This window comes from Urtica dioica, chromosome 6 (genome assembly GCF_054948205.1).
Source record: "Urtica dioica subsp. dioica isolate 48M chromosome 6, U.dioica_male_clone48M_v1_H2, whole genome shotgun sequence".
Classification (NCBI taxonomy): domain Eukaryota; kingdom Viridiplantae; phylum Streptophyta; class Magnoliopsida; order Rosales; family Urticaceae; genus Urtica; species Urtica dioica.
In genome coordinates this window covers 40,042,763-40,060,803 of record NC_142761.1, presented here as the reverse complement: position 1 = coordinate 40,060,803, position 18,041 = coordinate 40,042,763, and the positions used below count along the sequence as shown (strand labels likewise).

The 18,041-nt window shown below is 39.5% G+C and overlaps 1 protein-coding gene across 2 annotated transcripts; it reads right to left on the bottom strand.

Moving 5' to 3' along the window:
• On the bottom strand, positions 1-3,750 carry LOC149394103 (uncharacterized). 2 transcript variants are annotated; one of them, XR_016299627.1, is made up of 4 exons: positions 3,028-3,750; positions 1,076-1,905; positions 583-705; positions 1-470 (listed from the first exon to the last, which is right to left on the bottom strand). XR_016299627.1 is itself a non-coding variant. In XM_089616364.1 (3 exons), the coding sequence occupies exons 1-3, from the start codon at positions 3,633-3,635 to the stop codon at positions 665-667; spliced, it is 1,479 nt and encodes a 492-aa protein (XP_089472490.1). In that variant the 5' UTR covers positions 3,636-3,750; the 3' UTR covers positions 1-664. The 2 variants fall into 2 exon arrangements, 1 of the variants encoding a protein (XP_089472490.1); XM_089616364.1 differs by having other exon boundaries at positions 1-705.
• Positions 3,751-18,041: the final 14,291 nt, after the last annotated feature.

Genomic DNA, 18,041 nt, shown 5'->3' with positions numbered 1-18,041 from the left:
TAAAATGATCTGCTTGTTGATCATAGAAGTAAAAAAGTGCATACAAAGAAAAATTACATAAAGCAGAAGACGAAAAAAAAAAACTTGATAATTTGATTTCCTTGATCATTATAGCATAAACATGTCATTAGAATTTCCTTGATCATTATAGCATAAACATGTCATTAGAATAAGTGGTGATTCATCATGGTCCATGATTCATGGACATTACTTCTTTCGTATTTTATTTGTAGAGATTGAGATTACCTTTCAAATTCAAATCCAGATCTATCACTATTTTGTTGTGTATAATGGCTTGCTTTTCATTGATAGAAGAAGGGAGATAAGCTCGCGATACAGTGTATCGTTCTTGTATTATGAACCGTAAGCTCAATCACTTCTCTGATCAGCTTTTGCTCTTGAGATGATTCAGCATTACTTATATCCGGGCATTACCTGTGAAGCTGTTGATTTGGTGGACATTCTGCAATCTGATTTTGCAAAAGGTGGGTGAGTTTGGAATCTGATATTCAATGACCAGCCTTGGAATCTGGACACGCCGGTCAATAATATGAATCACGGTATCGCCTTATTGGTAATGACCTTAAATCGTACACCTTAGCTGTCAGCATGAAGGCTTGGAGTCTCGAGTTCACGTGTTCGACTAGAGTTAGCTCAGGTCTCTTTAGCCTTTCTCAGTCTCTGGCTTTGTATCTTTGCACAGCTCTGCCGTTAAAAAAAATAAAAATAAAAAATAAACACCCCACAAATATCAGCTTTTGGGCTTGGTCTTGTACGTCTATATGCTTCATTCAGTGATAATCTCAAATGTTGTGCTTGTGGAAAAGGTGAATCAGAAATTTCATTCATATTCTAATCATCTTAATCAACTCGGAGATCAACACTACAAAACTACTCAAAACCGATTATTATTACAAAAAATTAGGAACGTTTGGTACATGAAAATTGCTATTTACCTAAAATTTACGTTCTAAAGGGGCTATTTAGCAATGATAAACGTATAAATTGGCAATTTTTCTAATGCACCCTTATTATTTAAGTCAAGCAAAATGAAATTTAATAAAAAAATACTAACCACTGGCACGCCGCCTCGGAAACGTGGCTAAGAGGCTGTTGAACATATCGCGAAGCCTGTGGTCGGGAACCAAACCCGTCTCTATCATGTACCGAAGAAGCTTGAGGGCTTCCGTTTCCCGTCCTTGCCTCCGAAGTGAGAACGCCAATATATGAAACGTGAAGCCGCACGGCCTCACGCCTCTCTCCTCCATCCGACCAAGAACCCGAAGGGCGTCCCGCCACCAACCCCTCACGCAGAGCCCGCGGATCACGCAATTGTACACCACCGCGCTCGTGGGCCCCACGCCCCTCTCAGTCATTTCCTCCACCGCCCTCGCCGCCTCCTCGACCCGCCCTTCCTTGCAGAGCGCGTCGACGATCGGCGCATAAGTGGCTTCGTCGGGCAAGATTCCGAGCCTTTCCATGGCCCGCGAAAGCTCCCCGACCCGGTCCCACCGCCCGAGCCTGCATAGGCCCGAGAGGAGCGCGTTGAAAGTCACCGCGTCCGGCGTCAGGCTCGGGTCTCCGTCGACGAGGATGAGGTTGAAGAGAGAGAGAGCCTCGTCGGTCCGGCCGGCCTTGCAGAGGCAGTCGATGAGGATGTTGTAGGTCCGGAGGTTCGGAGAGAATCCGTGGTTTGACCGGAGACTTTCGAGGGTTCTCTCGGCTTCGTCCCACCGGCCGAGCTTGCAGAGCCATCGGAGCAGGGAATTGCAGGCCGCCGAGTCGGGAGAGATTCCGAGGCCCCTCATCGCTTCGAAGAGGCCCAGAGCCTCTGAGGCCCGGCCTTCCGCGAAGAACGCGTTGATGACGGGGCAGAAGCAACCCGAGTCCGGCTTTACGTTCCTCCTACACACATACACGCGGGAGATATTATTTGAATTCATTCCTCGAATGCCTCACTAGTTAAATATCGAGCAAAAGTTTCCTTGAGATTTTTACTTTATACCTACTACTACTACTACTGCGGTACTTTTGTTTTCGCGGATATTATATTTCTTCTATCGTTTCGTTAAGAACATGTTGATGACAGGGCAGAGGCAGCCCGAGTCCAGCTTGAAATGCAGACAAAAGTACCTAAATTTACCTCGTGTTTGAAATATTTTCCGGAATACCTCAAGACTTAAATATTGCACAAAAATGCCCTTGCGATTATGCTTTATACCTATTATATAAACCTGCTCTACTTTGTTTTCGCGAATATTATCTTTCTTCTATCGTTTCGTGAAGAATGCGTTAATGACGGGGCAGAAGCCGCCCGAGTCCAGCTTCACCTTCGTCCTACACACACACGGGGATATTATTTGAAATCACACCTGGAATACGAGTTTAATATCGAGCGAAAATTTCCTTGAGATTATACTTTATATTGATTTACTCTTGCCTCTCTTTTCTCTTACTCTCATCTCATAAGCGAAATGTTTCACGATATATAACTCATATAGAGACAAAATTACAGATAACTTGACGCCTAAACTATTAATTAAGTGATCAAAAGGTCGAAAAAAACTCCTTTAGTTAAAAAAAAAAAAAAAAAATTATTCCTTTCTGTCATCTAGCCACTTAATATGAGATTATAGGAGTTCACCAACAAAAATGGTAATAAAAGTAAAATACTCGTGTTTGAAATCATTCCTGGAATACCTTACGAGTTATATATCGGACAAAAATCTCCTTGAGATTACAATTTATACCTATTGCATAAACCCACTCTACTTCGTTTTCGCTAATATTATCTTTCTTCTATCGTTTCTTCACCTCATGTTGTTAATACCCGTTTCTTCCTTTTTTTTCAATTAATGATGTTCTTCGTACCATGTTGCATTAAGACCTTATGGGATTCTAATTCAACGCTCATTATTCAGCCGTAGCGATACTTTTGAATACCATTACGAGTGTTATTTCACGACTAATTTCTACATAAGAATGTATTACCAGAAAAAAAATTTGAAAAAAAGGAGGTAAACTCACGTAATTTGTCCCCTACACATGGCTCTGAGAAGCTCGAAGGCTTTAGAGCTCTCTCCGGCTCTGCAAAGCCCGTTGATGAGGATGGCGTACGAGAACTCGTGACCTGGGAGCTCGTTCCGCGCCATCTCTTCGAAGAGCTCGGCGGCCATAGCCAAGGAGCCCCGAGAGCAGAGTTCGTGGAGAATGTTGCAGAGCAAATGTGGGTCCCACTGGAGGCCGAGCTTCACCGCCGCGGCGTACACCGAGAACCCCAGCTCGGGTCTGCGCAGCCCGGAGTAGGAATTGGCGACGAAGTTCAGGGTCGCTGATTCTGGGCTGAACTCGGGGAAAAAGCCCATCAGGGCTTTGTATACAGAAACAACGTGAGAGTAGTTTTGGGCTTCGTAGAATGATCCGAGGAGACGATTAAAAACGCCGACGGAAGGAAGTGGTCGGAGCTCGATCAGAGATGTGAAGTGACCCAAAGCTTCTTCGGGTCCGAGGTTATCGGAGCTACACCGGGCTCGGACCAGCTTCTCCAAATCGGAGGCGTAGATTTGGTGGTGACGAACCGAGAGACGAGGGATTATTGGTAATCCAGAAGATGCTCTTGCGATTAGGGTCGCCATTTGCCTATTCTTCTTCTTCCGTCATGTGATGAATTTGTGGATGTTTAAAGATTTGTGATTCAGCATCGAACAAAAACTAGGGTGCATAAAACAAACTCCATTGTTGAAGAGTGTCTGAGTCGACTAACAATAAGTGTTTCATATAAATAAATAAATAAAATCTGAATTTTCAATTAAATAACAATAAGATCATTTTGTAAAAATAAATAAATAAATCACGTTAAAATCATGTCATTTTTTTAAGGTAAGTTTGTTGTGAGTGGGGATTGAACCACGATTTCTACTTTCGAGGTGGTGTGTAATTACCAACTAGACTATGTGTAATCCATATAATTTACACATTCCGAGAAGCCACTTGGATGGTTCGAGAACAGAAGGAATCTAGCACTAAATCCGAGTCAAATAGGCCCGAGGACTATCGAAGATTAAGAAACGACCCGTTTATAAGTCAAGAACGAATATTATCAAGTAGAATTTCGAAGAGGAGAAAAGATGGTAGGTCAAAGACTAGTCAAAATAAAGCAAACATGTGTAAAATCAAAAGCAAAATGCTCACCTCAAGGTTGAGCCAAACTTACGAAGAATAAACCGCCCAATACACACGTAGTAGGAGCAGTCATGCGATAATCGTCCGGAACGTGGTATTGATCACCTCACGTTCTGAATCATAACATGGCTATAAATAGAGAAGAAGAACGCTGAAGGGAGGGGACTTCACTTTTCACACACAACGCACAAGCCAAAAAGCTTCACTATCATTCAACACTCTTATTTACTCACCCTCTTTTACTATAGATTAGTCTGTATTTAGAGAAAATCTTGCCTAGACACTCGGAGTTCTCGAGACTGCATACTCGGAACCAAGTGATCTTCGCAAGACATTTGTTGTACTAATTTCATATGTCAACAGTTTGGCGTTAGAAGGATGGGATAACGTTGAAGAACGATAGCTAGCTCGTCAAATCCAACCAAAAATGCTATTGTCACTGGTCCCGATCCTCAGATCGAGCACCACAACCGCACTCTGCCGCTCACACCGAAGGAACTCGCCGAGTATCTCCCCCAACCTAGCCTGACTAAACAGTTCAATGAAATGCAAGAACGTCTCTTAGTCCTGGAAGCTAGCTACAAGGAATTGGATGGAAGACTTCGAGCATATAAGGTCAAACTGTGAAGCGTGGTAGTGATTCCTAATGAAGAACCCTTGCACCGATTAGGAAAAAAACCCGTGGAGCCAGAATCGCGAATTAAGAAATCTCAGAAGCATGCTAAAGCTCGGTATGAAAGGGGTGAAGAAATTTCAAAATTCGGAAGGGTACCAAACTAGTCAGGAAAAAATTCATGATCGGTACCAACCCTCCGCCGAAAGAAGCCGATCACAGGTCGTGAGAGATCACGAAGAAGACTCGAAGACTGGAGACAGCGCGAACACCAATGAGACCAACTTCAAAAGATTATAGCGTCGGATTGAGGAAGTGGTCCTGTGACATGGCGCGGGTGTTAGATGATCCTTTGTCGGATCGTTTCACGATGCCAAACATCCCGGCGTACGATGGGAAGACTGACCCGGGAGACCACCTCGACACATTTTCTGTTAGAAATTCTTCCCCACGAGAGATAATATAGGGAGCCCGAGCAAAATAACAAAGTCAAACGTTGTAGTTGTCAAAATAGCTAACTCTTGGTTTATTTTTAATGTGTAGCCAAATATACCACATTAACAGTAAAAAAATACAAATTTGCCCTTCATTTAAATAATATCAAATCAAAATATTTGGAAGATTCCCGCGTCCAAAAAAGAAATAAATGAAATTGGAATCGCGTGAATAAATGCCAACTAAAACAGATCCACCGTGATAAATGCATATCTAACAAATCCACCGTGATAAATGCTTATATTTCAAACACGCAACCAAACCTACACCGCATGAGAAAAAATTCAAAAACAAAGTCAAACAAAAAAATTTGAAGCGAGACCGGCGATCGAAATTAACAGATATTAACAGAAATTAACAGCAATTAACAGAAATTAACAGGATTGAAATCGTTCCATACATGAATCAATGAGTGAAAAATCTTCAATCAAAGCTCTAATTAACAACAATTAACAGAAATTAACAGGATTGAAATCGTTAACACCAGATCGTCAACAACAATTAACAAGAATTAACATGATTGAAAACAAGATCTTTAATTCCTGTACAAATATCAAACATAAAAACAGATAACAAAAACCTATAAATCGTTCAATACCTGATTCAAACACCTGGGTGGACGACGGCGCGGCACCGGTGGCGCCGACGGCCACGGCGGGGGCAGGGGGAATGCGCTCTCCGGAGATCAAGATAAGTCTTCCCTTCTCATCGAGGTGGTGGGCTCGGGCGATGCTCCTCCGGGCGACTGGGCCTCACCCGGCGTGGTCGGCGGCGCGGCCGACCAGGCTCTGCAGGCAGCTGAGCCCGCCCAGGGCGTTGGCGCGCGGGATCGCCGAGGAGGGAGCCCCCAACTAGGATAGGCCCAGCGCTGGGACGGCTGGGACGCCGACGAGTGAGGCCGGTGCTGCGCACGAGACGGGGCGCGCGAGACCGAGCGTTTGGCTGGGCGTGAGGGAAAAGTCTCTTCAAATCTGAACGTGTATATTTAAACGTGGAAATTCTGTTAAACAAGAATTTAAAGTGGATCATTGGTTGACCTTTTCATTTTAATTCTTTCAATTTATATAAAACCGACGTTAAAAAAAAATAAGGGCAGTTTAGGTAGAAAAAACACGTCTGATTTGCCAGCTCACCCATATTGGCTATTCTGCAAAAGTTTCTCAAAGGTTGTCTATTTTGCAATCTAAACGTTTGGACATGGCTAGTTCGTCTAATTTTTCATAAATAAATGATTACTAAATGGAATAATGGTTTACTTTATTAATATCGTATGATTAGTGGGTTGAGGTCTGAATATAAGAATCAATAGCAACTATCATTCATAGTCTCCGTATTAAACTTAGTCACGTGCTAGGCACCTGAGTTCAGGCGGTGTTGCTAAAACATGGTCGCTGACTGATACAAGCCTGGAGAGCTGTATCTAAAGTCATATATGTGGAACACTAGTGAAGGTTGATCACGACGTGCGAGCATTCTACACTTGCGGTAAGTGTACGACCCGGACAGACTTTAGTTGTAGATGTGTCGTTTAAGTACCATTACGACACACTAACCGGGGTCGCTATGATGGTTACAGTGAGACTTGACCTAAATCCTGAAGTAATCATGGACATTGGATCATGTTACCGAACTCTTTGATTCATTCACTAAAAGGCTACCATCATGTTAATCACAGCATATGTCTTGGGAGTTTTCGGAGCATGATTCAAGTGGGAAATGGTTGACAGATACGGAATCCAACCTTCATGAAAGCATGTCAATGTTCACTCACCTAATGGTTGATTCCAGACTTCCAAAGTATGTACGTTCGGAAGAATCTTTCGCTGGGGAAGCAACAGTGCTTAGGGTATATATGTATCAAGAAATGTATAACTGATTAATTGACATTTCTCGATACGGGTTGAACCTAGAGGATCTTGATCACGTACTGACTAGATCAGTGGACACTCGTCACGATGAGTAAATATAATTCTAGCATAAAGGAGAGTTCAGTCTTGGCTTACCTAGGTGGAGTCTGACCAAAATTAGACAAATCGATGTGGAAAAGAGAAAGGACTTTTTCGTCTTTTCATCAGATTTGTTAAGCTTCTATTACTAGGTTCATAGTCTCTCATTCGGTTTCGATAAGATGAATAAATAACCTCTACTAATAATGTGTTTCATTATTATAATCTCACAAGCTATAATTGTGATTGACAGTATCAATTCTAAAATATGGGTATTTGCATAATTAAATAATTATTTATGTTAGTGTTAATTATTTATTGTTTGATCAAGTAAATAATTAATCAATTATTTATTTGTTTATTTTTGGACCAAGTAAATAAATAATTAATTGGGCTTTGAGCAATTGGGCCTTGAACAATATGAGATGGACGAATTTTAAGGAGATTCCGGCACGAGATTTGCCCAAATCCTTCTTGGCCGTGTGCCTCAATTTTCGTCCATCATTAATTGGTACCTGCCAATATTTTCTCTTTAGTTGTTTGAATAAAGGAGAGAGAAAAATATTTAAAAGGAAATAAGATATCGTCATTTATTTTCTCTCATGAATATTTTGAAAGAATAATATTTAAAAGAAAATAAGATATTGTCATTTATTCTCTCTCATGAATATTATGAGAGAATAATATATAAAAGGAAATAAGATATTGCCCTTTATTCTCTCTCATGAATATTATGAGAGAATAATATTTAAAAGGAAATAAGATATTTCTTTTATTCTATCATAACTAAATATTCTTTATTTAAACATGAAATAAAATCTCATATATATTGATCTGATGGCTAAAAGAGAAAGTAGGATTCATGATATGAGATTCAATGATCAAGCTGTGATTCACTACTGTGAATACAATAAAAGGAAATAATATATTTTGGAAACTACCAAGAATATATCATTTCCACTACTATAAATAGGGGTTTATTGTCGGGGATGATTCCCCCATATAACCATATTAATGCGGAAAAGTAATTAATTACGCTAATCATGAGCTAATTAATTCAATGATTATATGACAAGATCTAGATTTACGTTAATTAAAAAATTATACGAGAGCATATATGTCAAGCAACCGAAATAAGAGTAAACGAGTACTTACATTGATTTTCGGTTCACGAACTGAAAGCTTTCACAATCCGTCTTCGTCTTGAACGTACAAGCCTCCACACGATCAAATAAGGGACTCTACTTCAAGGACTCGATGTGATGACACCTTAGTCTTCCGAAACGTAATCTCCGAGACGAATAAGAAAGATGAGTGGGCACAGTCTTTATCTCACTAGATAACGAAACTAGGTGTTTCGAGATCTCTCTCTTATTTTACTAAGAATGGAAACGAATTTCCGAGGGGAGGAAGAGGCAGATGCACGGCCAAGGAGAGGCTGGGATGCACGAAATTTTCACCAAGTAATTGCTTATTTTTGCCTTCTCATGAACCCATATTTATAGTAGTAAAATGAGATATTCATGGAATCTTCAAGAATATTTTATTTCCTTTTATTGTGTTAAACACTAGTGGATTAAATCTAGGTCATTGGATCTCAACAAATGAATCCTACTTTTCTCTTATCCATCAGATCAATATCTATGGGATATTATTCTCTATTCAAATAGAGAATATTTTATTTAGTGAGAGAATAAAGGGGAATATATTATTTCCCTTTAAATATAGTGAAATTTGTTGTAACTAGCCAAGTTTGTCATTCTTATTGGGGGAATAGCCCAAGTTTCATTTTATTAAGCAAATAGCCCATATTTTCGGCTCAGACCATAACGCCCTTGGTAAATTTGCGAATAGGTTAATTTAATTAACCTACTGGAGTGAGTTAGGTTAATTAATTAACTTATTGGTTGAATATTAGTTTAGGTTCTGATTTTTTTGTGAGTAAAGTTAATTTACTAAATGATTGAATTCGGAATTAGGTTAATTAATTGAATGCTTTGAATATCAATTGACTTAAGTTATGATTTTTGTAAATTTTTGGTGAATTTCAAATCATTCACGAATCAGTTAATTAATTAACCTAACTCACTCCAGTAGGTTAATTCAATTAACTTACCGCGAATTTGGGGGTTCTAGGGTTCGTTCCTGGAAATTTCAACGCAGACCACGTGCTCGCCGGAAAAACCAGAAGAAAATGGTGGCGAAGCTTGAGAGTCGCAAGGAACCCCACCGCGCGAGACCGACGCCGGATCTGGAAGATCCCGAGCTCAAATTGGAGGCCGTTTGAGCTCGGATATTGGGAGGTCGAGATTCTTCATGTTCTTGAATCGCCGGCTGTCCCAGGTGTTCTCGAGCGCTGGTATTACGACAGCGGGCTTGGAAGCCGGGGCTTGATCGCCGGCGTTGAACTCGGTGACGAAGCTTCTGGAATTCTGATCCGTGCCTTTGGCGTCGTCGTCGTCGAAGGTCTGAGAACGTTTGATTGGGTCTGGTAACGTGTGTGTGTTATGTGAGAGAGAGAGAGAGAGTTGTGTGAAAGAGTAATTTAGGTAGTTTAGATTAGTTGGGCTATTCCCTTAATTAAATGAAACTTTGGCTATTCTCTTAATATTAATAGGTTGATTTGGCTAGTTAGCAAAATAGCCCTTAAATATATTCTCATATATTCTCCTAAATACTTTCTTTTAAATAGGGAGAAAATATAGGACAATATCTTATATTATTCTCTCTCCTTTATTTAAACAACTAAAGAGAAAATATTGGTAAATACCAATATTGAAAAAGTCGAATTTTAGGCACACGGCCAAGGGGGATTTGCGCAACTCCTATGCCGAAATTCCCAAATCCGATTTTCATATTTTGTGCAAGGCATAATTACTTAAAACCCAATTAATCATTTATTTACTTTGTCCAACAATAAACAAATAATTAATAATTGTTTATTTACTTGATCAAACAATAAATAAACAATTCTACCATAAATATTTGTTTAATTCTGCGAATACCCGTTTTCCAGAATTAATGCTGTCAATCACAATTACAGCAAGTGAGATTAATAATGATAAACATTATTATACGAAAGTTCTTATCCGCCTTTATCAGAGCCGAATCGGGGACTATGGACCTAGTAATAGAAGCTTAATAAATCCGATGAAAAAGACGAAATAGTCCTTTCTCTTTTTCCATCGATTCGTTTAATCTTGGTCAAATACTCCACCTTGTAAACCAAGACTGAACTCTCCTTTATACTAGAATTATATTTACTCATCGTGACGAGTGTCCAGTGATATAGTCAGTTCGTGATCAAGATCCTCTAGGTTCAACCCGTGTCAAGATAAGTCAATTTTTCCGTTATACTTCTCTTGATACATATCAGCACTAAGCATTGTTGCTTCCCCAGCGAAAGATTCTTTTGAACGTTACTTACTTCGAAAGTGCGCGCAATCTATCGGTTCTGGAATCAACCCTTAGGTGAGAGAACATTAACCTTCTTTCAGGAAGGCTGGATTCCGTATCTGTAAATCATTTCCCACTCGAATTATGCTCTGAGAAATAAGTTGTGATTAGCATGAATAGCCTTTTAGCGAATGAGTCAAAGAGCTTAGTAACATAACCCAATGTCCATGATCACTTCAGGATTTAGATCAAGTCTCACTGTGACCATCATAGTGGCCTCGGTTAGTGTGTCGTAACGGTCCTTAAACGACACATCTACACCAAGACCGCTCCGGGTCGTACACTTACCACAAGTGTAGAATGCTCCCACATAGTGATCAACCTTCACCCATGTGTTCCACATATATGACTTTAGATATAGTTTTCCAGGCGTATATCAGTCATCGACCATGTTTTAGCACACCGCCCGAACTCAGGTGCCCAGCACGTGACTCAGTTAGATACGGAGGCTATGGAATAATGAATGTTTAATAAATCTCATTAAATAAGAAATAACGCTTTCAATTCAAATAGATAATAAATGTCAAACTTTATTTTATTAATAATTTCAACGAGAATTTACATAAGTATCTTCTCGTGGGCAAGAATTCCTAACAATCTCCCACTTCGACCTAGAGAAGATATTGTCGGGGATGATATAACCATATAATTGCGGAAAAGTAATTAATTATGCTAATCATGAGCAAATTAATTCAATGATTATATGACAAGATCTAGATTTACGTTAATTAATATTACGAGAGAGCATATAAGTCAAGCAACCGAAAAAAGAGTAAACAAGTACTTACATTGATTTTCGGTTCACGAACTGAAAGCTTTCACAATCCGTCTTCGTCTTGAACGTACAAGCCTCCACACAATCAAACAAGGGACTCTACTTCAAGGGCTCGATGTGATGACACCTTAGTCTTCCGAAACGTAATCTCCGAGACGAATAAGAAAGATGAGTGGGCACAATCTTTATCTCACTAGATCACGAAACTAGGTGTTTTGAGATCTCGCTCTTATTTTACTAAGAATGGAAACGAATTTCCGAGGGGATGAGAAGTAGAAGTGCACGGCCAAGGAAGCTAGGTTGCACGAAATTTTCACTCAAAATTGCTTCAAATAATTGCTTATTTTGGCCTTCTCATGAACCCCTATTTATAGTAGTAAAATGAGATATTCATGGAATCTTCCAGAATATTTTATTTCCTTTTATTGTGTTCACACTAGAGGATTTAATCTAGGCCCGAAACAAGAGTAAACAAGTACTTACATTGATTTTCGGTTCACGAACTGAAAGCTTTCACAATCCGTCTTCGTCTTGAACGTACAAGCCTCCACACAATCAAACAAGGGACTCTACTTCAAGGGCTCGATGTGATGACACCTTAGTCTTCCGAAACGTAATCTCCGAGACGAATAAGAAAGATGAGTGGGCACAATCTTTATCTCACTAGATCACGAAACTAGGTGTTTTGAGATCTCGCTCTTATTTTACTAAGAATGGAAACGAATTTCCGAGGGGATGAGAAGTAGAAGTGCACGGCCAAGGAAGCTAGGTTGCACGAAATTTTCACTCAAAATTGCTTCAAATAATTGCTTATTTTGGCCTTCTCATGAACCCCTATTTATAGTAGTAAAAGGAGATATTCATGGAATCTTCCAGAATATTTTATTTCCTTTTATTGTGTTTACACTAGAGGATTTAATCTAGGCCATTGGATCTCAACAAGTGAATCCTACTTTTTCTCTCATCCATCAGATCAATATCTATGAGATATTATTCTTTTATTTAAATAGAGAATAATTTATTTAGTGAGATAATAAAGGAGAATATATTATTCTCCTAAATACTTTCCTTTAAATAAGGAGAAAATATAGGACAATATCTTATATTTTTCTCTCTCCTTTATTTAAACAACTAAAGAGAAAATATTGGTAAATACCAATATTATGAAAATCAAATTTGGAGGCACACGGCCAAGGGATTTGCGCAACTTCTAATGCCGAAACCCTAATTCGATTTTTCATGTGTGTAAGGCCCAATTGCTTAAAACTCAATTAATCATTTATTTACTTGGTCCAACAACAAACAAATAATTAATAATTGTTTATTTACTTGATCAAACAATAAATAAACAACTCTACCATAAATATTTATTTAATTCTGCGAATACCCGTTTTCCAGAATTAATGCTGTCAATCACAATTACAGCAAGTAAGATTTAATAATGATAAACATTATTATACGAAAGTTCTTATCCGCCTTTATCAGAGTCGAATCGGGGACTATGGACCTAGTAATAGGAGCTTAACAAATCCGATGAAAAAGACGAAATAGTCCTTTCTCTTTTGTCCATCGATTCGTCTAATCTTGGTAAAATACTCCACCATGTAAGCCAAGGCTGAACTCTCCTTTATACTAGAATTATATTTACTCATCGTGACGAGTGTCCACTGATATAGTCAGTTCGTGATCAAGATCCTCCAGGTTCAACCCGTATCGAGAGAAGTCAATTTTTCCGTTATACTTCTCTTGATACATATCAGCCCTAAGCATTGTTGCTTCCCCAGCGAAAGATTCTTTCGAACGTTACTTACTTCGAAAGTGCGTGCAATCTATCGGTTCTGGAATCAATCCTTAGGTGAGAGAACATTAACCTTCTTTCAGGAAGGCTGGATTCCGTATCTGTAAATCACTTCCCACTCGAATTATGCTCTGAGAAAACTCCCAAGACAAAAGCTGTGATTAGCATGAATAGCCTTTTAGCGAATGAGTCAAAGAGCTCAGTAACATAACCCAGTGTCCATGATCACTTCAGGATTTAGATTAAGTCTCACTGTGACCATCATAGTGGCCTTGGTTAGTGTGTCGTAACGGTCCTTAAACGACACGTCTACACCAAGACATGTCCAGGTCGTACACTTACCACAAGTGTAGAATGCTCCCACATAGTGATCAGCCTTCACCCATGTGTTCCACATATATGACTTTAGATATAGTTTTCCAGGCGTATATCAGTCATCGACCATGTTTTAGCACACCGCCCGAACTCAGGTGCCCAGCACGTGACTCAGTTAGATACGGAGGCTATGGAATAATGAATGTTTAATAAATCTCATTAAATAAGAAATAACGCTTTCAATTCAAATAGATAATAAATGTCAAACTTTATTTTATTAATAATTTCAACGAGAATTTACATAAGTATCTTCTCGTGGGCAAGAATTCCTAACAATCTCCCACTTTGACCTAGAGAAGATATGGCATGTATCTAAGACCCATTCCTTCCACGTGTTTTATGAACACATGTTCAGATAGTCCCTTTGTCATTGGATCCGCAATGTATTCAGCTTCCATAGCAGAGTCTGCGATACTAGATTGCTTAATGCTTCTCCAGACAATCGCTCCTCCATTGAGAGTGAACACTGATCCAGACGTAGACTTCAACATGTCACGGTCTGCCTGAAAGTCAGAGTCAGTGTATCCTTGTATCACCAAGTCATTACTTGTGTATACAAGCATCATGTCTCTAGTTCTCTTAAGATATTTTAGGATATGCTTAACAGCTATCCAATGTTCTTGACCAGGGTTTGACTGGTATCTAATAACAACTCCCACTGCATAGCATATGTCGGGTCTAGTACACAACATGGCATACATCAGACTCCCAACTGCTGAGGCATATGGAACTCGACTCATATCCTCCACTTCTTGCGGTGTCTTAGGACACTGCTCTTTCGACAGGAACTTTCCTGAACGAATTGGCAATAATACCCCATGGGCATTTTGCATCGAGAAGCGAGAAAGTACCTTATCTATATAAGTACCTTGAGACAGAGCTAGTAGTTTGTTCTTCCTATCACGAATGATTTGGATTCCTAGAACAAAAGCAGCATTCCCCAAATCCTTCATTTGGAATTGCTTTGCCAGCCACTCCTTTATGTCAGACGTTACTTTAATATCGCTTCCTATAAGGAGGATATCGTCTACATAAAGGACTAAGAAAACAATTGCTTTCTTCGAGTACTTGTAAACACAAGGCTCAGAAAGGTTTTGTTCGAAACCATAGGTCTTGATCACCTCATCAAACCTTTGGTTCCAGGATCTACACGCTTGCTTGAGTCCATAAATGGACTTCAATAATTTGCAAACCTTGTGCTCTTGACCCTTTTCTATGAATCCGTCTGGTTGAGCCATATAGATTTCTTCTTCCAGATAGCCATTCAAGAATGCCGTCTTTACGTCCATTTGCCAAATCTCATAATCGTAATGAGCGGCAATGGCCAGAAGAATTCTGATGGATTTAAACATGGCTACAGGAGAGAAGGTTTCGTCGTAGTCGATTCCTTCTCTTTGGGTAAAACCATTAGCCACAAGTCTAGCCTTAAAGGTTTCGACTCGTCCATCAGCTCATTTCTTCCTCTTATAGATCCACTTGCACCCAATCGGTCTAATTTGTTCGGGTGCATCTACAAGAGTCCAGACTGAGTTTGAGTGCATAGACTCTATCTCTAGATTCATGGCTTCTAGCCATTTTTCTTTGTCCAAGTCGACCATGGCGTCATTAAATGACATGGGGTCGTCGTCGTTCGCATCCAAGGCAACGACGTTTGCTTCAAAACCAAGATATCGGTCGGGCTCTCTAGAGACCCTCCCACTACGACGAGGCAGTGTAGCACTTGGACCAACGTTTGTGTTTTCTTCTTCATCTCCCACTCTCACAATAATTGTAGGTGGAGATGGATCCCTTGGACGTTAGTCTTCGGGGTTGGTCTAACAGTTTCCTCGAGTATAATTGTACTTCGAGGCTTATGATTTTTAACATAATCATCTTCAAGAAAAGTAGCATGAGTTGAAACGAATGTTTTCCTATCAATAGGATCATAAAATATACCTCCTTTTGTCCCTTCTGGATAACCAACAAAGAAACAAACGTTTGTTCTTGGTTCCAGCTTCCTCGATTTCTTTTTCAAGACATGAGCGGGACAACCCCAAATACAGAAGTGACGCAAACCTTCAGGTGCTCCATTCCATAGTACTTTGGGTGTTTCGGATACAGATTTTGAAGGAACTTGATTTAAGATATACATGGCAGTCTTTAATGCATAACCCCAGAAAGATGTTGAAAGTGAAGAGTAGCTAATCATGGATCTTACCATGTCTAATAAAGTTCTATTTCTCCTTTCAGCAACCCCATTTTGTTGAGGGTTACCAGGAGCCGATAATTGCGACTCAATCCCATGCTCAAGCAAGTAATCGGTGAACTCATTGTCTAAGAACTCGTCTCCCCGATCCGATCGAAAGGTCTTAATAGTCTTACCCAATTGGTTTTCAACACAAGCACGAAATTCTTTGAACTTACTAAAAGTTTCAGATTTTCGTTGCATTAGGTAAATGAAACCATATCTAGAATAGTCGTCAGTAAATGTGACGAAGTATTCATAACCGCCTCTCGCAGCCTCACTCATTGGTCCACAGACGTCAGAGTGAACAAGTTGCAGAGGTTCGGTGGCTCTTAATCCTTTTCCAGCAAAAGATCGCTTGGTCATTTTTCCTTCAATACAGGATTCACAAACAGGCAGAGTTCCCACTTGAAGGTGTTTCAACGGCCCAAGCCTTGAAAGCCTCTCTAGCCTCTTTATATTTATATGACCAAGTCTTAAGTGCCATAAATAGGTTTGTTCATCACTAGACAGTTTAATTTTCTTATTAGATGTGGGTTTAGCTACTTTAAACATTTCAGCATTAAATGAACATTTATTTTCAGGAGTTAATACATATAAACCATTATATAATAAGGCATCACATATTAATCTTCCATCTAAAGAAACACTCATAGTTTTCTCATTCACAGATAAAAAAAATTTTTGTTTAAGTAATTCAGAAACTGAAATTAGGTTTCTACAGAACCCATGAATAAAATAAACCGAATCTAATATCAAATATTTATTTCCAAATCGGAGTCGAACTATTCCTAAAGCTTTAGCCGTGACGGACTCTCCGTTCCACACTCTAAGCTGTAGTTCGTCTCCCCTCAGTTCCTCCCACGAGTCAAACACCTGTAAGGTTGTACAAACAAAATTAGTTGTCCCCGAATCAATTATCCAGGATGAGAGAGAATCTCCAGCATATAATGCTTCTAATCCATGTAAGTGAGTGAACGGTACATTACCTTCACACGACTCAGGGCTGATGTCATCATATCAGGAATCACTATAAGTGATGGCCTTTCCATTACGAGAACATTCTCTAATGGTAAATCTTCTGGTGAAGGTGGACAAGGCTGTGGTGCCAAACTCGGTTGCACCTGATGGTAAGCATACTCTACCAAACCATCACACCAAGAAAGAAGTTCACTTTGAAACTTCGTCATTTTATAATCTGGGCCAAAACCACGAAAGTAAATGACAAAATCGGCATATTCCTCGGCGAGTGAATTCAGAATGATTTCAACCCGAGTTGCCTCATCAATCTTTGTGCCCCGAAAGGCAGCTAGGTTCATCCAATTCGACATGTTTCTCATATAGAGAACTGCGCATTCACCAGACTTCATTTTGTTATCCATAATATACTTCAAGAGATCATAATTCGAAGTCATGCTGAAATTAATAAAATACAAGTACATAAATTACTAATGAAAAGAAAAAACATTCATCATATAAATTTAGGAAATAAAAAACATAATACATAAGCACGGGGAAAAATACTAAAGATATTAAAAGACCCAGTTTTTTATATTCCAAGGTAATTCGACTAATAGTCACAGTCCGTTTCACTCTGGTGACGTAACAAAGTGCACCTAGTGAAAATGAGAACCATCTCAGATTAGTGAACAATCATAGTACATGTACCTTCATAACTATGCTCACTAACTACCATTTTAATAGGAATCGTTGGCCACATGAGCAACAACCGGTTGGTTCATGCATGAGTCGACCCAACATTTCAGTGAAAGAAATCTAGCCCATACGCACTAGCGTAACTAGTACACGTAGGGATCAACCCTCCCACCTATCGTCAGAGACACAACCTTGGTATTGGAATCAGAAAAACCCTTCCGAATGGAACTGACCACCATGTTTAGAAAACCGCCGATCACGAGGGGATCTTTCATCCTCACGGTGTTGTGTCAATGTTGGAGGCCTAAGACTCAATATACTTTTAGTATTTTAATTTCCTAGCATTAACTTTAATCTAGGTGATACACTCGTGTTTACTAAATCATATTAAAAGCTCGAGTGATTCTAAGCTACCCTTAAAAACAATAAGTTTCGATATAGCTTAGTCATTAGGAAATTGTGACATTCTAGTCTTGATTATCCTAATAGTATTCCTTCACGGAAAAGCTCCCAGTAGAGAA